Source organism: Plasmodium knowlesi (genome assembly GCF_000006355.2).
Source record: "Plasmodium knowlesi strain H genome assembly, chromosome: 14".
In the NCBI taxonomy this organism is placed as follows: Eukaryota; Apicomplexa; class Aconoidasida; order Haemosporida; family Plasmodiidae; genus Plasmodium; species Plasmodium knowlesi.
Genome location: NC_011915.2, coordinates 1,073,679 through 1,098,772, shown reverse-complemented (window position 1 = coordinate 1,098,772; position 25,094 = coordinate 1,073,679). Strand labels below are relative to the sequence as shown.

At 37.3% G+C, this 25,094-nt stretch overlaps 7 protein-coding genes across 7 annotated transcripts; 5 read left to right on the top strand and 2 right to left on the bottom strand.

Moving 5' to 3' along the window:
• Positions 1 to 572: 572 nt before the first annotated feature.
• Positions 573 to 1,169, top strand: PKNH_1425400 (superoxide dismutase [Fe], putative; the record flags this gene model as incomplete). The annotated part of the gene is made up of 1 exon (XM_002262103.1): positions 573 to 1,169. One exon carries the CDS (start codon positions 573 to 575, stop codon positions 1,167 to 1,169), a length of 597 nt encoding a protein of 198 aa, XP_002262139.1.
• An 866-nt stretch (positions 1,170 to 2,035) lies between these two features.
• PKNH_1425300 (selenoprotein, putative) lies at positions 2,036 to 3,070 on the bottom strand (the record flags this gene model as incomplete). The annotated part of the gene is made up of 1 exon (XM_039113646.1): positions 2,036 to 3,070. The coding sequence occupies one exon, from the start codon at positions 3,068 to 3,070 to the stop codon at positions 2,036 to 2,038; it is 1,035 nt and encodes a 344-aa protein (XP_038970017.1).
• A 1,172-nt stretch (positions 3,071 to 4,242) lies between these two features.
• PKNH_1425200 (heptatricopeptide repeat and RAP domain-containing protein, putative) lies at positions 4,243 to 7,119 on the top strand (the record flags this gene model as incomplete). Its single annotated transcript, XM_002262101.1, has 1 exon — positions 4,243 to 7,119. The coding sequence occupies one exon, from the start codon at positions 4,243 to 4,245 to the stop codon at positions 7,117 to 7,119; it is 2,877 nt and encodes a 958-aa protein (XP_002262137.1).
• A 3,564-nt stretch (positions 7,120 to 10,683) lies between these two features.
• Positions 10,684 to 13,320, top strand: PKNH_1425100 (importin subunit beta, putative; the record flags this gene model as incomplete). Its single annotated transcript, XM_002262100.1, has 1 exon — positions 10,684 to 13,320. The coding sequence occupies one exon, from the start codon at positions 10,684 to 10,686 to the stop codon at positions 13,318 to 13,320; it is 2,637 nt and encodes an 878-aa protein (XP_002262136.1).
• A 2,669-nt stretch (positions 13,321 to 15,989) lies between these two features.
• Positions 15,990 to 18,809, top strand: PKNH_1425000 (FAD-dependent monooxygenase, putative; the record flags this gene model as incomplete). Its single annotated transcript, XM_002262099.1, has 1 exon — positions 15,990 to 18,809. One exon carries the CDS (start codon positions 15,990 to 15,992, stop codon positions 18,807 to 18,809), a length of 2,820 nt encoding a protein of 939 aa, XP_002262135.1.
• Positions 18,810 to 20,087: 1,278 nt separating this feature from the next.
• On the bottom strand, positions 20,088 to 21,818 carry PKNH_1424900 (cation diffusion facilitator family protein, putative; the record flags this gene model as incomplete). The annotated part of the gene is made up of 1 exon (XM_002262098.1): positions 20,088 to 21,818. One exon carries the CDS (start codon positions 21,816 to 21,818, stop codon positions 20,088 to 20,090), a length of 1,731 nt encoding a protein of 576 aa, XP_002262134.1.
• Positions 21,819 to 23,487: 1,669 nt separating this feature from the next.
• PKNH_1424800 (drug/metabolite transporter DMT1, putative) lies at positions 23,488 to 24,852 on the top strand (the record flags this gene model as incomplete). Its single annotated transcript, XM_002262097.1, has 1 exon — positions 23,488 to 24,852. One exon carries the CDS (start codon positions 23,488 to 23,490, stop codon positions 24,850 to 24,852), a length of 1,365 nt encoding a protein of 454 aa, XP_002262133.1.
• Between the last annotated feature and the right edge of the window lie 242 nt (positions 24,853 to 25,094).

The window sequence follows — 25,094 nt, the reverse complement described above, 5'->3', positions numbered from 1 at the left end:
AAGTTTATCAATTCACCTCTTTTAATTTCGCCCGTAGCTTTAACGTTAAATTGAAATATCAAGCTATTCTTAATGTCAATTAGGAATTCATCTTTAACAAAATCTTTTAACTCTATCCATAAATGCATCTTTATTTTTAAATGCAATTTTTTCTTTAACCGCAACTTTATCTTCAATTACAACTGCATCCGTAAGTTTAATTTTCCTTTTTTTTTCCCGAACGATTAAGCAAAAATTGCACATTTTTTTTACACTTAATTTTTTCCCGAACCTGCTCATTCCTGTTTAACCGGCGAGCATTCCCAGTGGCAGTTTTGTGATAGAGGAAAGAAGTCCACCTACGTGGAAAGGTGAGCCTCCGACACGCACACACAAGTTCATACACAAGCATATAGATACATACGTATATGTGTATACAAACGTTGCATACATGCATACATGCATATATGCATATGTGCATATATGCATATGCTTACATATGCGCATGACCTGAAAGAAAACCGTTTTTCCACACTCTCGCAGCCGAACAAGGAACCGCTTCCAGTACAGAGAACGAAAACATTCAAAGAAAAATGGCAATTATTCTACCCAAGTTGAAGTATGCTTTGAACGCCCTGTCTCCTCATATAAGTGAAGAGACTCTAAACTTCCATTACAATAAGCACCATGCGGGGTATGTGAACAAGTTGAATGGTCTAATAAAGGATACGCCCTTTGCCACGAAATCGTTGGTGGAAATTATGAAGGAATCTACGGGAGCAATTTTTAACAACGCCGCTCAGATATGGAACCACAGTTTTTACTGGGATTCCATGGGACCCAATTGTGGAGGGGAACCCCATGGAGAAATTAAGGAAAAAATTCAAGAAGATTTTGGATCTTTTAACAACTTCAAAAATGAATTTTCAAATGTATTATGTGGCCATTTTGGATCAGGATGGGGTTGGCTAGTTTTGAATAATAACAACAAGTTAGTTATTCTGCAGACGCATGATGCTGGAAACCCCATAAAGGATAACACAGGAATTCCTATCCTAACATGCGATATATGGGAGCATGCCTACTATATTGATTATCGAAATGATAGACCATCGTACGTGAAGGCCTGGTGGAATTTGGTAAATTGGAATTTTGCCAACGAAAATTTGAAGAAGGCATTACAGAAGTGATTTTTCTAGCGAGGGAAAAAAAAAAAAAAAAAAATGAATAGCGTAAGATTACGTAATGCTTTTACATTAGTGGGCGTGTAGTACATCTGTGTGTGGACTGCTGTGCATGCCGACACATTTGTGTATATTGTTTCGGCCCTCCTTCTTTTCCTTCGCTAGTTCTTTTTTTTTTTTTTTTTTTTTTTTTTTTTTTTTTTTTCATCCACCGTTTTTACATTTTTCTTTTTTTCGCTTGTAATATGTAGTGAAAAGTGTATTAATACGCAAAGAACTATTTTGTAACAAATTTTGAAGTGTTTTAAAAGAGTTATTAAGTAATGTATCCCCAGGACGGGGAGGCATAAAAAGGGGAGCACAACATGGTGCAAATGACATGAACATGAAATAAAGAAAAGGAAAATGTCAATTATTAATCCATTTTCGTACCTGTGGACATGTCAGAGCTATTCCTTCCTCTGCTCAGGATTTCGGAATAATTCTTCATTCGTTCACTGTACTCAAACGGGGATGAAGGTTGATGACATAACTTGGGAATTCTTCTGAGTTTACAATTTTACGCACATGTTATGTGGCACGGGGAAAGGCAGCGAAAAAAAAAAAAAAAAAAAAAAAAAAAAAAAAGATTTCTCCTCATTTTATAATGATGTTGTACTTTTTCCTTTATCTTTAAAAAGAGTGCCACTATATGGGGAGGCAAACAATGTCTACTGAACAATAGTGCAATGATGAGATGTGTACTTCCTTAGTGACAGAAAAAAAAAAAAAAAAAAAATCTCCGCTTGATGATTTACACTTCCTTATAATTTTCTCAAGCTTCCCCCACGTGGATGCATCGCATAGGAATAACTTCCCACCGTATGGCCTAATTAACTCCGCCGTATTTTAAAACTCCACGGGTTGATGACCGGCGAGAGGACGAACTGAAAATTTGTTTTTTTTTTTCTTTTTAAAGTGACATTTGATGTGTTAAAAGTTGTTTTTCTATAGTTTGCATTTCTTCTGTGTACCACATGGATGTTGTTATTTATTCCTTCAAAAATATCATATGCTAAAAACATGGCAATATTTTGAATCACATTTATGTAGAATGAATTTCCATTTCCATTATTCTTGTTGGCGCATTTAACAGAGGTGATAAAGGTTACATTATTATTTTCCTTCTCCTTCACCAGTTTTATCTCGATAGTATAATCAGAATAATATTTGTGTAAAGGAGTAAATGTAAGTGTGCATAAAGAATCTTCCTCCCCATTTTTCACAATTTCATATTTTAGTGGCAAATGTATCCAGTACTGTTTTTTTAATTTCCCCTGGAATAACAAAATGGGTCCTTCATGCTTACTTATTCTGATGCAGTTAAAAAGATTTCCGATATTTTCAAATTCTTTATATTTACAAAAGTTGTATGTACATTTTTTTCTCCACTTGTAGGGTAAGAAATTTAAAAAATTCACAAAATTATTTACAACATATATTTGCCCCATTTCTGTGTTGGCATATTCGTGGTGAAAATTCCTTTCCAAAATTTTATTCACTTTAAATGTGTAACTTTTCACTGGATAATTTGTCCTAATCCTTCTAATGGCATTGTTCATGTAGTTATTAGAGGGGACGAACAGGGAGTAGTGTGGGTCCTTTAGCAATGTGACACCTGTCTGGTATACCCAGTTAAGCGAGTAGGCTGAAAGTGCCGATGTAGATAAAATTTTAGCAATTTTAAACTTATTGTTTTGTGCGTATTTTGTTATCTTACTCGAAATGTTGATTAATTTTCCCAAGTAGTCATCATCCTCATTTGGTAGCTTTATGTGTAACTTTTTGGATCACCCTGCTTCCACACATAGGGTATTAACGTAAAACAGCACCAGGATGGTGAGCAGGTACACCTTATTCAAAACCATTTTCTTGATTTCCCTTGTGGGTATACTTTTAACACATGCAGATATGGTGGATATATGCTTTTTGATAGGTTAAACGTGTTAGGGGCTTATTGTTCCGTGCAACACCTTTTTTTTTTTTTTTTTTCTTTTTTCTTTTTTCTCTTGACGTATTTCGTTCGTACTATATGTAACTTTTAAAATGATAAAATGCGAATGTGTTGTTAGGATAATACAAGGTTGTGTGAAAGGACGGATATCATGTAAAAAATAAGTACACTTAATAATTTTTTTTTTTTGTGGCCCCTTCAAGGACGCTTCTTTTTTCTATTTCACGCCAACTTGTGCAGGCCTTCACATTGATCATGCTATGTGGGCAATATCTTCACAACACCATTTTTGTTCTCTTTTTTTTTTTTTTGCTTTTTTTTTTTTTTTTTTTTAACCCTGCCGACCCGAGTGAACCCACGATCTGTGATGTTGCGTTGCTATATTGCTTCATTCCTGCTCTCCTCTGTGGTTTTTTACTTTTAGTCCCTTCGCTTGTCGTTTTTGACTTGCCTACATTTGGGTTGATATATCACCCGCGGAAAGGCTACACCTAAACGAAGGTGCAGTATTGGCCACGCGGGCTTGTAGTGCGTCTCCCCTTTTTTTTGAAAGAGAGCCCTATGCTTGAACGTGGAATTTGCCGTGCACCACACGTAGGGTGTTAGTACAGATGTATGTAGCCACTTATGTAGGAATTTATTTTGGTAACTTCCCCCGAAAAGTTGCTCAAAAAAAATTTATCCGAAGAACACCATGCGGAATTTTCAAGAAAGGGGTGGAGGAACTTCACCACGTTTACCTCATCTGAAGGGGTGCTAACATTTTACACCTCAGTCAGATACCATTCGTGTATTCATTCCAGCCTCTGAGAAGCTGGCACTTTTTTTTTTTTTTTTTTTTTTTTTTTTGCTCTATGTGAAGAATAAATGGGAAGTAGAGGGGTGTATCTGTGCGTATGTGAGTTGTGTCTGTCCCCGTCGCTCACCTTTCCCTTGTGAAAGCGTAAACAGATGGGAAGAGACCATTTTGGCTAGCGATTATTAAGGGTGAAGAAGTTACAATTAAAAGGGGATGAACTTCGTCTCTTTTATCATTTCGGGCATTTACTTCTCCCCCCAATTTAACGACTGCACCATGTTGCCAATATGAGTGTGCTACAGAAAGGCGGATTAATTGCAAGCGGGGCTAGGTACATAAGGACAGGAAAATTTAAGAACCCAATATGTTACAAACAGGTGGTAAGTGAAAAGAAGGAGGAACGGGAAAAAGAAGTGGACAAATTAAGGAGGAACCAAATAAAATTCCTAGAGCTCCTCCATTTGAATAATCTAAAAATGCCGCAACCGAAAAAATGGACGAAAAAAAAAGTACCAAGTGGGGATTATGTAAATGGGAAGAGAGGAGGTGGGAAAGGTTCCCATACAAATGGAGACACAAATATAAGCACAACTGAGGGATCCATTTCTTCGTGCGCTGTAGAATGGGGGCAAAGCGAAAAAAAATGTGACAGAGAATCAGGCACATATCACCGTGATACCTTCACAAACAGAATTAAAAAAAAAGCACTCCTTAGACGAGTTATGGGCAATGAAGGCAAGTTGAAAAAAGCCCAAAAGGAGGACTCCTCTAATGAAAGAAATAATGTTCTCATCAATGGAAATAAAACCAATTGTGAAGGTAACGAACCTAGTGGTATTCTAACGCAAACACATCTGCACGATAGCATTAGCAACCTTCTTGTGGATAAAAAAACAACGTTGAAGAAAAAAATTCACCTGATCAATTTCTCCGTCACAAACAGTTACGTAAGTAAGAAGTACTACATACAAGTGAAAAACGACCCCTGTGAAGATCGATTTAGCATATCAGAACTGAAATCCATTGGGCTTTTTGATGAGCTGGAAATGAGCAACGGTAGGAGGGATACACAAGACATGGCCACCTCTAGCGCACCTTCCCCCCCGTACGCAGGTGACCAAGCAAAGGGAGCGACTGACGCACATGATTCACAGATACCTAGTCAAAGCAAAAAAAATAAACAAGAAATTATGAGGAAGATTTACAAAGCATCTATAAATCACGTACGGGATGAAAACCTATGGAAGAAATACGTCCAAAATACATTCATCATATCGGGATACCTAGACGCAAGCGAAATAGTAATTTTATTTTGGTGTTTTGGAAAAATCGGCTACAGAGATAATAGGCTAATAAATTTGTTATGCTCTATACTACTGAAAAAGATAAATGACCTCACCCCCTGCGCTTTAGCCTTATTACTAAACAGTTTTAAAAAATTAGAAATAAAAAAATATGACACTGTGGAATTATTAACCAATCAGTTTTGTCTGCATATCCAAAGATGGACCTCCCAAGATATAGCCCTGGTTGCTAACTCATTGGCTTTTTTTTACATATATCATAAAGTTTTTTGGAAAAAATGTATATTGAAATTGCAAAATGGATATTACTTTTCTCACCCTTTACATTTATGCCTTATCATATCGGCATTGGCTAGGCTAGACATCAGAGAGGGCAACGTTTTGTTATCCCTAAGTAAAGGAGCAAAGAAATATGCCAAACAATTTAGCCCCAATAATTTAGCCCTTGTTATTCATTCCTTTGCAAAGTTGAAATTTTCGCATCCCAAATTTTATAATTATTTGTATCAATTTGTTCATACATATTTGGATAGGCAACTTTTCATCGGTGGATCATCTGACAAGAATAGGCCCTTAAAAAATGGATTCCAAATGAGGCATAACAAACGCAGCGAAGGGGAAATAAGGGAGAACATGTTGCAGAGTGAGAAAAATATTGCAAGTGTAAATCCATATGTACATGGAATAAACAATTTTGATGAACACCCTGTTGGAGAGTACCCCCATGTGGACGCTACAAAGAACTGTGACTCTGTTTCTACTATGTGGAATTCCCAAGACGGGGAGGCAGTGGTGCCCCTTGGTTCTGTCCCACCAGGGGAGGGGAATGAAGAAGACAGGTACTACGACAGCAGGAGTAGTAGCAGCGGTGGAGGCAACACCCCGCTTAGGCGGAAAGAGAAGGCTCACTTCGACCTGCAGTCCCTTGTACTTTTACTGTTCTCCTGCACATGCCTAATTACCTGCACGGAAAATATGATATTGAAGCTCACCTACCTGATCCTACCTCTAAAGGATCACCTGGGTAGTCACAAAGTGGAAAAGCTGAAATATGTAAGTGAATATATACAGTTTACGTACCCACAGATATTTGCTAATTTTCCCAAAGAAATAAAAATGTTTTATAACTACATTGATACATATGAAATTAAGAAGAAGAAAAAAAATATGAAATATGGAGCAAGGTGGATTAACGAATTGTCAAAAATTCTAGCAAGAATAAATGTAAATCATTTAAAAAATATCTACATCAATCATATATGTGCAGATATAATGTTACCTGATTCTCAAGTTATCATTATGTGTTTAGGACCATATAGCTATTACGTTAATTCGTTGGTAACCACTTCTACATCGGATTTGAAAAGATTCATTCTTGAGAAAAAAAAATATAAGGTCATCCCCCTCAGTTACCACGAATGGAACAAGCTCAATGACTACGAAGAAAAGATTCGCTTTCTCTACGCCTTCGGGAGAGATGCGGCAAACTATTTGTTCGTGAACGCGAAGAAGGGAGTGGCAGAAGGGGAGAAATCAGACGAAGCGCACTTGGGCACACACACGTTAGGGAGTGCAGACTGCGGAAGGAGCTGCGAGAGCGGTGGAGAAAATGCAGGGGAAGGAGAAAAATGGGGCCTGTGCAATGAACCTATGCATGGCCCACTTTATGATACAGAGCGACAGAGCAAAAATTACGCCAGCGAGACAAATGAACCAAATTACACTTCAGATGAGGACGACGAAGTTATCGATTTCATAAAAAAGGGAATCAGCGTCGATGATGGGAATGAAGAAGATTCAGACAGGGATAAGATAGAAATAGAGGAAATAAAGAAATTCTTGGAGGTTGAGAAATTGTGAGGGGTTCCAACTGTTTTATCAATAATACGCAATGTACCTTTCGATGCGTTACTCCGCATATCTACGTGGACTTAGAAGTGGAAGTACCCTCTTGGGAGCATCTCACTCATTTCTTAATAATTTACGCTGAGTGATCACTTTTTTTTTGGCCCCCTATATCCGTTTTGGTGTATTCACACGTGCACACAAAATAGAGATATGTTAATATATTCGAACACTGCTTTGCGGCACAACCGTAACGCGCAGGACATTTTTATTTAAATAAATGCAGATGGAAAAAAAGAAAAAAGAAAAAAGAGAGGCGTATCGATAACTCCTTGATATGGAATCATCTACCATACTTCCCTTCATTACTCAAATTTTGCGATCGAATTGAAGACGAATGTACTTTTCCATTCATATCACTAATTCTCGTGCATGGATATCCAACACATGACAAATCCATATTTTGCAAAAGAACATTTTAAGAAGGCACCTGCCTATCCTTACCTGATCATCCCCTGTAGAATTGTCATTTTTTTTTTTTTTTTTTTTTTTTCCCCGTTAAAATGTGTCCAATTTTTAAGGACATATTAAATATGTAAAATTAATTTATGAAATGTGCTGACATAATTCTTAATGTACAATGCTTTATTTTTACCTTTTTATGTTTTAAAGATTTTTTTTTTTTTGAAATTTGTTTAAGCGTTGCAGTTTGTCGCATCGCCGGTTAGGTAGACAAACAGGGGGGGGGGCGAGGGGAGAAGAAAAATGAAAAATATCGGAACGGGGGGTGTAATAAGCAAAAAGGGAGCATTTTCCATTTACCCTCTCTATACCACGAAGCGGGTTACTTCTTGATTTAAAATTATTTATTCATTTTGGTTTATTATCTTAAATACGCACAGCGATGTTGTATGAATGCCTTTTCTTTTTCTCTGCATATGTATACCTAAACAAATACACACGATCACGGGAAATGTTCTTGTCATGGTTTTCCCTTGCGCATCCAAATGGCGAAAAAGGAAAAAGAGCTACAAGGATATTATAAGGCGGCATAACGTATGGAAATCACACCTGTTCTAATATTTACCCTACTCACGCTGATTCTACACGTATTATATTTTTTTGCGCTTCATATTACGAAGGTCGGGAAAAGTAGAAAAAATAATTGTACACATCCATCAGTGTTATACACATCTAGCAGCGCTTACCATTATATGCATTCAAATTCTGGAATAAAAATGTGTATCCCTCGGAAAGGGTTTAATTGCGTGATATATAACTTTAGGAAAAATTAACTCCATCCAGAATCACACAAATTCGTACATACATATATGATGCACATTGGGGTGGAAGGTACCCATCTCTGCATGGATGAAGGGAATATATTTGTTTGGAATTGTGCTTTTTTTTTTTTTTTTTTTTTTTTTCTCCACCTTATGTGAAAACATCTTGGAAGGAGCAAAAGAGTATGGCAAAAGGGGGTTCACAATATGTACACATAAAAAAACTTCACGAGTATGTACCACTCATGTAACATATTATGAACATATGGGGTTGTGCCTCCCATACACGTACAGTTTTTACAAAAAGTTTGTCGACTTGTAGGGACATAGTTATAAACACATCCCTTTTCTATTGTTTATTGTTTCATTTTTCTTTTTTTACTCTTTTTACCAGGGCTCCTTCCATGACATTAGTATGATAAATTCATAAAGATGAGCATACATATTTTTAAGCTACATGCGCACGTACAAATGTACATGTAATAATATAATGAAAGTGGGTGCATACGCACGATGTGTTGATTCATCCAAATCATCTGAAATAAAAAAATATAATATTTAAAAGGGGGAGAAATATGCATAAAGGAAGGCGCCGCGAAGGAAAGAAAATAACGATTCAGGAAAATACAAAAAAAAAAAAAAAATAAAATAAAATAAAATACTTAGTGTTGAGCGTTAAAAGAATAAATGGGTATACACCAAACATGTATAAATGCGCAATACGAAGGAGAATATATATTATGCAAGGTTATATTATCATCGCCATGGGTACGCATATTACCGCGTGAATGAGCGCACTTCTGTCGGTAAACAATACAAACCTTTGGAATGCATACTCGGCGTTAACCCCCGTGGACCGAGCGCGCACAAGCACTTGGGAGTACGTACTTTTTCGTGCCGCCGACATGGCGCACAATACACCCTTCATCGCACATATAAAAAGTGAAGAAGCACAATTTTTGCAAAATTTAGCTGTGCGAAAATTCATATGTATATATATATAATGCGCAAACTGGCACATGTATGCATATATATATATATATTAAATACTTATGCATATATATGCGTATGCTCTGTACGTATACATGTTTAATCTTCCGTGCCCATTTACATATTCATAAATGTACAGAAGTACTTCCTTTTTTTTTTTTTTTTTTTTTTTTTTTTTCTCACATCCACATATAGCTTTAAAATTTCGCAGCAAGCGAAAAATAAAAATAAAAAATTTATGTGGCATTGCCAACGTAGGTATTTTTTGTGCTTCATTTGTATATCTCCAGATTGTACTACTTGTATATATACTGCTTTCCTTTTGTACATGTCGGCTGCGGATGTGCTAGGCGTGTATGGATGTTCGCGTGGATATATGAGTACGCCCTCGCATGAGTTCCTCCCCCGCGTGAATTTTACCTGTGTGCTTCCAGGCCATGTGCATGCCTATTCGTTTTTGCCTCCCGTATATGAGAACCTCCTTCACTTTAAGTTAAACATGGGTTGCGCTAAAGTTAAGTGAAGTACGAAACAGAAAAAAAAAAAAAAAAGAAAAAAAAAAAAGAAGAAATAGCGTTATATAAGAGAAACGAAGGGAGAAAAATTACGAGAGTAAAAGGAACTTATACAAAAGGGGAGAAGGAAAACCACCAGTGTAGTGTAACGATGAACAACAAGGATGCGAATGAAAAAGCGATTGATCAACGCTAGTAGAAAAACAAAACAGCTGGCTTGAAATCAAGAATGAATCGGGGGGGGTGACACGAGCGCGACGTATGTATACACGCACTAAGTCATACATATATGTTAATCGGAGTTTGCGCCTTCGCGTCGTCGTATGCCCAGTTATAATGAACCAGTAGGAACACGCGCACGTGCATTGTCCTTATGTGTGCATATACTTGGGCCTACAACTCCTCAAGGGAATGCGCAGTAGATACATACGGAGATTCCCCTGCGCACGTGCAAGGATTTAGTACATGCACATTTGCAGGGGTCCTGCCCCCACACACCATTCATTCTTTTGTTCGTTCGTGAATTTGTGTATTCGTGTTGTATGGTCATTTCTTGCACATGCTATTCCAGATAAGCTAGTCAGCCATCCTTCCCATTATCAACAAATACATCATTTTTTTTTTTTTTTTTTTTTTTTTTTTTTTTTTTTTTGCTAACCAAATAGTTGTAATACCACCGTGTGAATGTTCATACATGAGGGTTTTGTCCATTTCCCCTTTTTGCCACACCGGCCATACTTTTCTTTCTTAAGTTGCATCACGCACGAATTCGATACAAATCCTGTGCCAAGATGGAGGCAAGTAACATCGCACAAGTGCTCTATGCAACAGTAGATCCAAACATAAGCATTCGTTCAGAAGCAGAATCCAAGTTAAAGCACGCAAAGGAAACAGATTTTGTGCAGTACATAAATCAGTTATCAAACGAATTCTGCAAAACGCAGAATGATCCCTACTTGAGGCAAATCGCAGGATTATTAATAAAAAATGCCTTTGCGTCCAAGGACAATTATGAAAATGAAGAGAAGGCAAGGACGTGGGTTAACTTCCCAGAAAATATAAAAAATGAATTAAAGAATTCCATGCTCCATTTGTTAAGTCAACAAGGGGAAAAGGTAGTCATCGGAACAGCGTGTCAAATAATATCCTTGATAGCCAAAATTGAACTCTCGCATAATAAATCATCCGAATTACTTCACAAACTAGTAAACAATATTATAGAAAAAAATGCATACACGAAAAAATCTTCCACTGTATGTCTAGCTTACCTAACAGAAGATATTGCTGATATCTGTAATGAAAGTAAATCCAAGTATGTTTTTACGCAACCCGACTTGGATTTAATTCTAACAGCAATAATAAATTCCCTCTGTGAACCAGGGGAGGAGGAATCCGTACACTGTGCTAGTATGAAAGTGCTATATAATTTGATGTCATTTATTGATCAAAATTTTAAAACGCAAGTGGAAAGAGACATAATTATGAAAACGGTTATTGATGGATGTAAAGATAGTGAGAGATCTACCGTACAGGTGGCCGCATATGAATGCCTAATAAATATTGTGAGTTACTTTTACTCATATTTAGATGCATATATGTATGCTATAGGGCCGCTAACATGGACAGCTATTGAGTCGGACAATGAAAGGATAGCTATAAGTGCCATTGAATTTTGGAACACAGTTTGTGAAGAAGAAACTTTTATTGATCAGTACGAATTACAGGAAGGGAAAAAAAATCATAACATCGTAAAACAAGCAATGGTTTTTCTTTTGCCAAAAATATTCAACGCTATGATAAATCAAGAGAGTGAAGACATAGACATCGATGCCTGGACGATATCCATGGCATCTGCAACATTTCTAGCCCTGAGTGCACAGTTATTAAAAAATGATATTGTAGAACCTGTTATTTCTTTTGTGGAAGAAAATTTTACACATGAAGATTGGAGAAGAAGAGATGCAGCTGTGTTGGCATATGGATCCATTATGGAAGGTCCAGATACGGAAAAATTAAAGCCCTTAGTAGAAGAATCGGTGGGACAACTCTCCGAAGTTTTGAGAGATCCATCCGTTTCCGTAAGGGACACAGCAGCGTGGACTATAGGGAAGATAACTACTTATCATTCTGAAATCATCTACAACGTTTTAGGTAATTACAATGATAGTAATTCTTTGTATGGAATATTATTGGAGAGATTAAATGATTACCCAAGAGTAGCGGCAAATGTGTGTTGGGTTTTTAATCAGCTCGCTTCTAATAAGAGAAGCTCATACAACAAAATGACAAATAGCTGTACGACCGAATTAGACGACTCCTTCTGCGTGTTATGCAAGAAATTGATCGACGTCACTTCAAGGGAAGATGCAGACACGAGAAATTTGAGAGAAGCTGCTTTCAATGCACTGAATGTAGTTATAGATAACGTTTCAGATAATTGCCTGAAGTATATGATAGAGTTGCTATCCCATATGATGTACCTCTTAACCAACACTTATTTGAATCCACTAACCGAGGAGGTGAAATCATTGCAGGGTTATTACTGCGGCACCATGCAATTCATTATTAACAGGTTAGGAAATCAGTGTAAGCCTTTTTTAAAGCCAATTTATTTAAGCATATTTAGGTTATTCGAAATTAGGACGGATATTTGTGAAGATGCCTTACTTGCATGCAGTGCAATAATAAACGTAATGGGAGAAGACTTTAGGGAACACCTAAAAACTTTCCTGAACGTAATTTTTAAAGGTTTAAGAAATGTATCAGAAACTTCTACTTGCAGAATATGCATTGAAATGATTTCGGATATTTGTATTCCATGGACATTTGAATTTGAAAAAGAAATGGAGTTAATTTTGGAGTGCCTATGGGACGCATTAAAAACTTTTGGTGTACATGATTCTATAAAGATTAGCATACTAACTGTGTTAGGTGACATAGCTACAGCGTTAAATAGAAGTTTTTCACGCTACTTAAATTTCTTTGCTAATATATTAGCAGAAACATCGAAAATAACCATCGCCTCAGGGTCAGCCGAAAGTGATGATTGGGTTAACTACGTATTCGAGCTCAGAGATGCCATCCTCCTAACATACAGTAATATCATTTATGCACTAATTGATGGAAACGAGATTGCCAAACTAAAAATTTACATCACGAATATTCTAGACCTAATAGAGTTGATCCTAATTAAAGAAATAAATCATTTCAATGCCCAGAATTTTCAAAATGCGGTTTCTCTTTTAGGAGATTTAGTACATGCGTATGGATATGAATTAATTGAAAATTCAAAACTCACTGATTTGATTATATCAGTTTATGGGAAAATTGACATATTGTCAAGTCAAGGCGATGAGAAATGTGATTCATGTGTTTCCAAAATTAAGTGGCTCAAGAGGATATGCAATGCGCGATTGGGGCAAAAATGAATACCCCCCCCCCCCTTTCACCTTGCGCGTCTGTAGAACAAATGCACACATATGTGTGCCTTTTCTGTGTAATCTTATCGTATTTCCTTCCATGTACAAGTAATTTCATCGCTCCCTCGATCGGGGCGTCTCATATGAATGTAGAAGACGGGGGTAGTATCCCTCACACGTGCAATGCGAAGGTGCCTTGCACCTACCAAACGGGAGTGTCCCATGTGCAGTATGTGTACCGGGCCCACAACTGAGTAGAAGAAAATTTTCAGTAAAATAAATCACCCCAGGTAAAACGGGGTCACCTTTACCATTTATTATGTCACTCCAAGGATATATATATATATATAGATATAGATATATATAGATATATGTATATGCGGGCGTACCCCACCGTATCTTGGAGTTTCCTTACCTCCCTTTATGTTTTCCAAAAAAATTATATGTTTTTTTATATTTGTTTTTTATATTCTTCTCTTTGTTTCTTTTCCATCGTCTGCACCTCGCTGCTTCTCTATCTCTTCACCGTTGCTACTTCTGCATTAGTTTAACTCCTCCGCCCCTAATTTGCCCACTCTTTAGCGCATAACTGCACAACTGTTTAACAGCTTGTCTCTTCTTCATACAACACCTTGTTCTTCTGTGTATGTATGTGTATTTTTTTTTTTTTTTTTTTTTTTTTTTTTTTTTTTCCTACTCCCCTCTACCATCTTTCACTCCCTGGGCTTCTTCCCTTCAGTCTGATAACTTCCTCCTCGTATCATCATATATATTTTCCCAATTTTTCTACTTCCTAATTATGCAACTTCTTAACCTCTTAACTTTTCTTTTTTCTTGTTTCCCAATTTCTCTCACCATCATATTCTACACTTGTCGCATTTAAACTGTCTCGTCTTGTCAGTTCTCCGTATCTCAGCCATCTGAGCAGTGTATGCCTTTGCCAATGTTTTAATCTACTCATTATTCCAACTCCCCGAAACGACTTCTCTCCGCTATCTTTATCCGTACCACTTTTTTATGATTGTCTGGATTATCCCAAACAGCTTGTTTTTCCTTCCTATCTACACCACCACCACCACCCTTGATGAATTGCTCTCATTCATTGTGCTACTCACTCTGTTATTTCTGTCCACTCGCGCATTCTCTCTGTTTTGTACCAAATAATCATTACCACTGTTAATTTTGCTTCCACCAATATAATTAATATCTTGCAACATTTTGCCCTGCGTGCAAATTTTTGCCTCACTCTCAGATGCTACATTGCTCCTAATTCATTGCATTCTTCTTATTCCCTCCTGCCTCTTTAAAGAAAACAAAAAAAAAAAAAACACTTAACCACCAGCACATGTCTGCGCTCACAGTGCATGTGTTACTTAATTTTAACTTAATTAAGCTATTTCTTTCGCTTTCTTTTCCCATTTAAAAAGTCTACAATATATATTTATATATATATATGTTCTTCCCTTGCTAACCATTTCGCACACAAGGGTGCTCAGAAGAATGTAGCTAGTTGTCCTTTTCCCGCATTGCCTTTGTAATTGTTACTGTTACTGTTACTTTTATTGTTATTGTTACTGTTATTGTTATTGTTATTGTTATTGTTATTGCTATTGCTATTGCTATTGCTATTGTTCTTTTTTTTTTTTTTTTTTTTTTTTTTTTTACTCCTATTGGTTACCATTAGGTTAACACTTCTATGCGCTCGCCATGTGGTACACAAAAGAATAGTAGCATATTTATATTAGCATAAATCATTGACGTATAGGGAATGTGAAATAAATTTCACCACTTTGTCTATTTCAGAATCGTTATAATATTCTTTGTTGCTTTCCCCATAGATCTTTGGAATTCGTTCAGACGAATTCACTCTCCATGGAGGGTTCCCTTTTATGTTCGTTCAGTGTAGACCTATTTATTCCCCTCCAGTACCATGCCCTTTTGTTCATTTTTTTTATGGTCATCCAAGTGGAACTTTCTCAAATTAAGCAATGGATTTTTTTTTTTTTTTTACACAAAAGTTATATTTTTATTTTCTGTACTGATCATTCCTGAGGTGTTTCCTACGAGTAGGTTAAAAAAAAAAAAAAAAAAAAATGTGCACAAATGCATGTGTTTACGGCTATTTGCGTACCTATATACATGCATGTTTTCCTACGTGCACTTACGCGTGTATAGCGGGTGACATATTTGCGGTTAGGAAAATGATTGTGCGTTTCCACATCGCTTTATGGATCTCTAATACTAGGATGAACGATGGTAACAACGCAATGATGCCGCGAAAATAATTTAGGTGATTTTCCTTTCATCTTAAAATAAGCATATTGTGCAAAGCCAGTCGTATTTTTTTAAAAATGGTACGTGTAGGCACAACTTGGGTGTCACCTATAGAGAGAAAAAATAAAGAGGGAGTAAATTTCAAGGCGCAGGGTGGGGGGGGCGACGAAGTGGAAATCCATCGTTGGAATGCGTTAGGCTGACGGAAAAGCAAACTGAGTGTGCTCACTCCGTCATGTATATCATGCTCCACTCCAGGGTTCGGCCTTCACAAAGGAGATGAGGAAAATAGGCATAAAAATAGTTAGCTCTATACGAAGCGGTCAACAACGTGTTCCGAACGATTTGCCCATCGAAGTGTCCCGTGACGTGACAAGTGATGTGCCCCCCGGAAGACCAACAATATGAAGACCAGGAAAACGTTCGTGCTAGTTATCGGGGGGGGTCCCACTGGGATCACGACGGGCATGTACCTGCAGAAACACAGAATACCACACATACTAATTGAGAAGGATAAATATATTGAGAATGTACCCAAAGCGCACTATTACAACAACCAAACGATGGAAGCATGGAGGAGCATCTTCCATCTGGATAAATGTTTTCTAAACGAAACGGAAGATGTCAACTTATGGAAAACCTTTCAATATGGTTTAAGTTTGAAGAAGGACAGAACAATATGCAAGTATGATAATTTCATGGACAAGTACATGTATAGGAATACGTACTATGAGGATATTAGCCCTTCTAAGGTCACTCACTTATCTCAGTACAAACTGTTGGGTATCCTATACAGCTACTATATCAGCAAAATTAAATGTGATCCGCAGCAGAAGCGCGCATTTTTAAAAAACATAAGGCTAAAATTATCAACCCACCGAATGTTGAGATCCATTTGTGGAAACAGTGGTTTCGGAGAAGAGGCAGACCAAACAGTAGGGGTGGATGAAGAGATAGATAAGCGAGCAGCTGAGGGAATGGGTAAAGACGCTACAGGAGAAGCACTTTATAAAAATTATTTGTCTTACGATACATCCGAATTCTTGATAGGATACGAATTTATCAATTTCAGGAATATTCCAGAAGGGGTGAAATCTTGCAATGTCGGGGTGAACAAACAAATGGGAGATAATTACCATGGAGTCGAGTGGGGTAACCTACAAAATGGCTCCTTCGACTATGGCTTCAGCCCACAGGGTGTTGTGACGCGGGTTAGGAATCTGTACAGTAACGAAGAAGAACTAATCCTAAGTAACTATGTTTTCGTTTGCGAGGGGGGAAAAAGCGGCATAAAAAAGAGCCTAAAAATAAATGATGAAAATAGGAAGGACTACATGAAATTTATAAATATCCATTTTCAGTCTTTCCTTCTGAGCGATATAGTAAAATGCAATCCATCCATGTTATACTTTTTATTTAGCAAATACATAGGGGTGTTAGTTGCTCACAATTACAAACAAGGAGATTTCGTTCTACATATTCCATACATAACCGAGAGGGAAGCAGAAATCTATAACAACGGAAGTAAATGTCTAGAAATAATAAATAATCTTACTGATTTCGAACTTCCCGATTTGCATATTCATAATGTGTACAAGTGGACCATGCATAGCTCTATTGCCTCCACTTTTATCGACAAAAGAACCAAGAGAATTGTGTTGCTTGGGGATGCTGCTCATAAATTGCCCCCATCAGGAGGGTTTGGCTTAAACTTAGGAATTGGCGATGTGATAAACATAGTGTGGAAAACTATACGAATTTATAATTTAAAAAAAAAAAAATTTCTTGAGAACATAGACAAGGTCTCCATTTTTAGCAATGCTCTCCAAGATGCTAGCCCTCAGTCAGATGCGGAGTCTGCACTGATTCTGGGTCGTAATAAATTAGCGCACCTTTTTAGGATGTTGAATGAATTGGAAAAAAAAAAAATAGAGAATTACATCGAGTCGTATAATATTGAGAGGAAATTGGTGGCTAATTTCACCATATATCACGCTGTTAGAAATTATGAAAAAGGAAATAAGGTATCAAGTCTGTTAGGATATAATCATAACTCTTTTGTAAGATATGTCAGTTCTTCTAGGGTTAGCTGTATACAGAGGTCGCTATTGTTTTATTACCTACTTGCAAATGCTAAAGGGCTGTTAAAATTTATTAACAACCTTCCTTACGTTTTCGAATTCAATCGAGCACGAGTAGAATATTTTGTTCAAAATGAGCGAATGAATATTCTCTCTTTACTGTACCCTGGTGTGGACTTCGGCTATTCTTACGTAGATACGATGTGCGATGTTGGATGGGTGGAAAAAGAACCCTTTTCAGATTTGTCCATATATGGAAAGAAGCTCCAGTCAGATAGGGGCGCTAAAAATGAGAGCTCCCCTCCCGAAGGGGTTAGCGGCTCCGTGGAACAGGAGGCCGATGTGGGGAATGGAAAAAAAAGGGAAGACACACATGGTGCCACAGAAAATCCCAGAGAACGCACCGAACTTGGCGAACGAGACGATGGGCAGCAGGACAACGGGACGCACCACAGTGAGACGTGTGGAGAATCCGCTAAATATAACATTTTCGAAAAACAGAATGAAAAAGTACCGAAATTGAAAATATGCAAAAATATATATGACCATCAAATGACCAACGTGGTGGGGGCGAAAATTCCCCATTTTAATCTGTATACATTTGACGAAAAATGTATTTACAAAATATCGACAGTGGATCTACCCATATTTAACAACCCGTCCTTATCCCTTTTAGTAATTCTATTTAATGATACCACTTTAAATGATATGATCCAGTTTTTGGACGCACATAATATGCCAAGGGATAAATTTTCCTTCTGCTTATGGGACTCCAACGTTGTTATAAGCAAAAATGCCAAGGACCAATCCGTTCGAATTTTAAAACAGAACGATCCTCCGATGGCGCATAATGATGATTCCTCTGATATTAGTATACCTTTAAGTGACTATATCCTCTTTCCAAAGTGCCATAATAATTTTGTTGGAAACATAAGAAATGTGAAGCATATACACATGGATGTGAAGGAATACACGGTGAGCTATGTATTCACGGTGGACATAATACGGGAGCTGTTTTTTGATACCCTGATGTTGAAGTCAGATAATTCATTCGTAATTTTAAGACCCGACCGACATATCATATCAGTTGGGGAAGGTAACTGGGCGGACCAACTACGGGATGTGAACGAGATGTACATTTGAGTTTAACATGAGGAGAGATTTGCATCGCCGTTGTCCAACTGAGCCCTGTGCATATGCGTCATGTGCTCCTTGCGCTCTGCGTACTATTCTTTGTTTGCTATCCATTTGTATACTTATCTTCCTCCACATTGTGCAAAAAAAAAAAAAAAAAAAAAAAGGTGCATTTAATTTAACAATTTGTATAATGGCATTTTTACACTTTTAAGGGGTACACACAAAAGTTTGCTTTGTGGGCCCTGCGTTTACATGCACAACATTTGTGTGTACAACTCCGTATGCCTCATTCTGTTGACGCGATCAAAATTCCGTCACAGTGGACACTCCTTATGAAAAGGGGGGGGGGAGGGGTGGAGAGTTCTACACAAACATCAACCTGGTGCTGGTGATCCAGCTTACTTATTTAACTTCGACTTGCAAAATATACTAAATAAAAATGTACATGTTCACTTTATCTTAAAACAATGGCATTAAAAAATGCAGCGTAATGTGACGAAAAATTTGATTAACATGTTAAATTGAAATTAACTAACGTTGAAACAGAGCAACATGCAAAATATATATATATATATATATATATATATATGTACAATGAAAAAGATTATCATAATTTGTAAAAACATTAAGGGGGGCAATTATACTTACGTATAGATAGGAGGCGGGGTTAATTTTTTTAATATACATGAAGGGTGGGGGACAATAGTAGCAATGTTTTTTTTTTTTTTTTTCTTTTTTTTTTCGTTGTTCTTATACGCATATAGACATATATACAAACTTGAATTTGTGAAAAAAATACGGCAAATAAAAAGTACAGAGCAGTCGTATATATATTTTTTTTTTATATATTCATCAATTGATTATGCACTAGGAAAAAAAAAATTTAAAAAGAGTAACAAGCACAGGAGTATGAGCGTTCATTCGCACATTTGTGCTTGGTCATTTGTACACACAATTATGCCCCTTCTGGAGGCAGAATTAACAGTTAAAAAAAAAAAAAAAAAAAATTAAAGATCACTTCCAGAGCGCCAATTTTGAGGGATGCTTCGGTTAGACAGACGTAAAGGTACTCACACACGGCGTTCCCAAGCGGTTTTTCCCAAGCGGTTTTTTCCACGCGGTGTTTTCCACGCAGTGGCAATTAAGACGCTAGCATTCGCGCAGCGGGAGATTTAACAAATACATTTTTAAATTATGGATAGTCAGAGGAACCCCATGTGAAAGGCTTAGACACATTCGCATATACACATAACGCACGAATTGTGGCGCTACACAAAGGAGGAATTATTTGTTTGTTTCTGCTTTTAAACTTGAGCACTTAAGATGGGCATATGTTTCGCAGTTGGAAATGTTGGAGGGGTAATCGGTCTGGACAGTGGTATGCAGAATTTTATATTTATTCTGGCACAACAAAGTAGCGTTATTTAAAACTGTGTGTGAAAAATTTTTGTGTGCAACTATATGGCACGCGAGGGCTGGCTTTCCAATTGATAAAGACCAAACGTGTAGATCATGAACATCTATAACCCCGGGTATCTTCAACAGGTCGTTTTTGATGTCCATTAGGTTAATGCTAACGGGGGTTCCCTCCATGAGTACATTTAGAATTTCTTTAATTACCGATATGGTTGTTGAAAAAACGATGAAACAAAAAATTATTGAACAAATGGGGTCGGTGATGGAGTACTTGGGGTTGTACCAGATGATGAGCGAGGCTATCATTACTCCTATGTTTTGCAGCAAGTCGCTGATGGCGTGCAGATACGCCGTCTTCAGGCTTATGCTGTTTAGTTCGTCGTGGTGGTGAGAGTGGTCGTGCGAATGATAGTGCGAATGATCGTGTGAATGATCGTGTGAATGATCGTGTGAGTGGTGATGTTGATGGCCATGTGAATGGCTATCATACTTGTCGCACAAAACATTTTCTTCGCTCTCCTCATTGGAGAGCATGTAGGAATTGTTCGAGGTCATGTTACTCTCCTTGTGAATGCCATTATGCGAATTTTTTTTTTTTTTTTTTTTTTTATTCATATCATTTGTTCCATTGCTTTTATTAACGTATTCATTAATCCCTACTTTAAATGTGTCATCGTCCTTTTGTACATCTTCATCATTCCCAATGTGATTATTATGATGGAAATTATTCCCTGTGGGATCGAGCAGTGCATGCTGTGTATTTTGAAAATCCTTCTTCCCTGCACATGTTCCTTCACCACCACCCGTTCCTCCTGCAGCCCTTGAATCTCCTTGATGAGGGCTATCCATATTTATTTGGTTCACATTTTCATAGTAATCAAAAGCAACGTAGCTACATGAACTCGTATTAATTTTCCCGATGGAAATATTATTCTTGTTACATATTGCACCATGAGCAGAAGCATCACCGTCATCTCCTATAACGATATCACTATTTATATTTTTGTATTTTCCATTTTTTGTAGACTTACTGCTATTATCCCCCCATGCCTTTATTGGGGGAGAATGGTCATTCGCATCATCACTGTGACTGCATCTGCGTTGTCCAATAAATTCAAAACCATGTGAATGCACCTTTAATACAAAGGCAATGAATATATTCGCCAAAGTGCTTACAAAAGCTGTAACAAACATAATGTATCCATCCACAGTCTGAACTTCGAATAATCGGAACACAGCACTGTACAAAATGTAGGCAGATAGGGCCCATATAAAAAAAATGGAAAATAAGGCACCTATTATTTCCGCCCGGTGATACCCAAAAGACATATCTACATTCCCCTCAAACGTAGAAACATATATAGAAAATAAATTTAAGGCAAAGGATAGTAAATCGCAAAACAGATGAGAGGCGTCTGTCATTAAGGATAAGGAATTGGCCAATATAGCTGCAACAATTTCTATTATCATAAATATTATACATATTATACTTGCTATGATTAATTTCTTCGTGGCCTTCTTTTGAGAGTTATCATACAAGTTGGACATCCGATCGAGGAAATTCATGCTTCGTCCATTTCCCAGTAAGGAGCTCTCCATTTTGAAAGGGGGTGTTCGTTTTGGTGGGAAGGTTTTTGGGAAGGGAGGATCTTCTCTTCTTCAGGCTGCGCGGGGTAGCAAAATCAAGGTGACAATCAAGGTAACAATCAAGGTAACGATCAAGGTAACAATCAAGGGGAGAATAATAGGCAAAGTATGAAGGGGGGAAACAGCGCGAGTTCTTCTGAGGACAGTGGTTCTCCCCAATATTGTGGAGTAAAAGTGGAGAACAGGGCCGGTTGTAGGTCCTTCCTCTATCGCTCCCACTTAATCCTATTGCGCATGCGCAGGGTAGCAGCTCGCACATGAAGGTACGTGAAAAAAAAAAAAAAAAAAAAAAAAAAAAAAAAAAAAACTGCGCATGGGCACTCTCTCAGGAAGTGCCGTCATACGTACATAGATACATAGGTACACACCTTCTTATGTTAGTACAAACAAATACTCACATGTACACATGCTAGCTTGCATTTATGTGTCATGCCTACCTTCGCCCTACAACACTGCGAACTACACATGCGCACGCTCGTTGCAAAGATGCAAAAAAAAGGGGCTTCTTCTAAATGTACTAAAGATCTATGCTTTCAAAATGTACTAGCGGGAAATGAACACTTGATTATTCCAAATGTGCGAGGAAATACCTTTACATGTTGTGTATAGGCAAAACGGAAGGAGCGGAGAAAAAAACGAAAAAGCAAAAAAGCGTAAATGTGGTGGCCAAGGGATAGCGTGTTAGCATGTGTGCCAAATGTGGATGACGCGCCTAAGTGTACGAAGATCTACGCAAAGGGAAAGAACTGGTAATCCCATGCACATATACACATACGTACAAACATTCGTACCAGTTATATCTTTGCTTGTATGCGCAATGCTAAAAATAACCCAAGCGTTTTTTCTCTTTTTTTTTTTTTTTTTTTTTTTTTTGTGAAGGCCTTTTTTATTGAATACATGGTATTAAAGTGGATTGAGAATATGCCAAGCTGAGCATATGGCCCTGCATTATTTATTTACCAAAAAAGGGCACCTAGGGACAATGCACCAACAAAAAAAAAAAAAAAAAAAAAAAAAGATGAGATAAGATCAACAGTTGATAATAACTGTAAGCCTGTTTTACATGTAATGTGTTCATTTTATTTCTTATTTCTTTTTTTTTTTTTTTGTTATCTTAGCACGTTTTACGTGGAAGAGTTTTGAAGGAAGGAGCTTCCCCGTTTACTTGCACACATGTATGAGAATACATGCATGCGTACATACGTGCCTATTTCCTCTCATATGTATAAACATTTAAGCCTAGCGCGTGAACCATTTTTTCCTTCACCCACTGATGAACTACACTGCGGATGCTTTCACGCCTAATCAAGTGTCACCTGTGTAGACTCAAAATGAAAAGCAAGTAATTCCCCTGACGCCTGCTTGATACCAAACAGAGGATGCGTTTCTTCTGTGCCCCATTTTGTAGGAAGAAGTTAATCCTTTAAGTTTAAAAGAGGGGGCTACCTACAAACACACACACGCGCACGCATAAGCACAAGTGTGGGTGTACAATACATATAGGTTCCATTCACACGAAGCATACCCAACCTCAGGAGAACTCACACAAAGGATTTTCTCCTCAGTTGGGAGAGCGAAGACGAAGTATTTTTCCCCCCAATTATGCTAACCCGATTGAACAATGAAATTCCTAAAAGTTGAAAATATTTTCCCCAAGGCCAAGCAAGATGAGGGGGGGAAAAACGTACTGCTGATTACCGTAAATTTGCTCCTGCTGTTTTCCATGTTCCTGTATGGCATAAACTACATTCTGATGAAATATTTTATTATGATAAAGGGGTCCATATATGTGTTCATAATTTTGAGGACACTATTAACCATCCCACTGATGATTTATATGTACACGTCGAAGGAGTCGGAACCGAACAAAAAAAAATTACTGCATGGTGCAAATGAAAAAGATGGTGTAGGTGAACAGGATGGGCAGATAGATTTGGAGTTGTCAAAAATTGAAGAAGAAAATGAAAATGAAAAAGAAAATGAAAGTGAAACAAAAAAAAAAAAAAATTCCAGAGGTGATAAAAATGATGGTAATAATAAAAAAAAAAAAAAAAAAGAGAAAGGCAGTAAGGATGGAAAAATGGACGATAACATGGATGATAACATGGATAATAGCATGGATCATAAAATGCAGATTTCAGATGGAAGCAATAACGATACTGGTACTGATGAGTACAGCAATAACAAACACGGAAAATGGGCTAATATAATAAATAAATTTTCAAATTATTTTAGTAAATTACTAAAAAATGATGAAAAATTAATTCCAAAGGTAGCCTACATGCCCATACTTATCCTATCCGTTACGGGAGCTTTAAGACAGGTCATTGTGATAATCGCTTTGCAGTATACTGATTCTCATAACGTTGCAATTATTCAACCAACAATACCTATTTTTACGGCCCTAATGTCATATTATATGAAGATTGAAAAGATGAATTATATAACATGCTTGTCTATTTTTTTGTCTTTCTTTGGGTTGGCCATAACTGCGGAAGTGTGGAATATGGGCTCCTTCGATTTTGGATTTCTCCTATTATTAACCGTGCCCGTTACGAAGGGACTGCAAGTGATATATATAAATATTGCCACTAGATACGTAAGTAATGATATCATTCAATTTTCCCAAATGGCTGTTTTGTTTTTGATAACCCTTCCATTTGGAATTCTCGGGGAAATGTTCATTAATGAAAATTACAATGTGATTGGCGAGATATACAATGTGACGACTAATCAGTTTTTATGCATTTTATATTCGACCCTTGGCATTATTTTTCTTTGTTGGAAAATTCAAATCATCGCTTTGAATTACCTTACCCCCGTAACCGTTTCGCTGTATCAGTCCTTTCAGCCTTGTTTTACCTTCGTTTTAGCCAGGCTCTTTCTCAAGGAGACCATCAATTATAATAAATACATTGGCACCATCTTCATTGTCCTGTCGTTGTTGCTCTATCAATATGGTTGCACCAAGCACCCCAAGGTGTAGCGGGGATGTGGACAAAAACGGGCCCCTATAAACACGCATGCATATGCGCGTGAGCGACATGCGTGTAAGTCTTCATCACCTTGTACATTTATCTACCCGCGCACCTGTAGATGTTTTCCCCTTTTTACTGTTCTTATAACGCAAATGCAAAGTGGCTTATTGCCAATTTTTTTTTTTTTTTTTTTCTTTCATCGCACCATTTTGTTTTCCAAATGGTTCATCCTACCCCCTTTTTTCTGAAT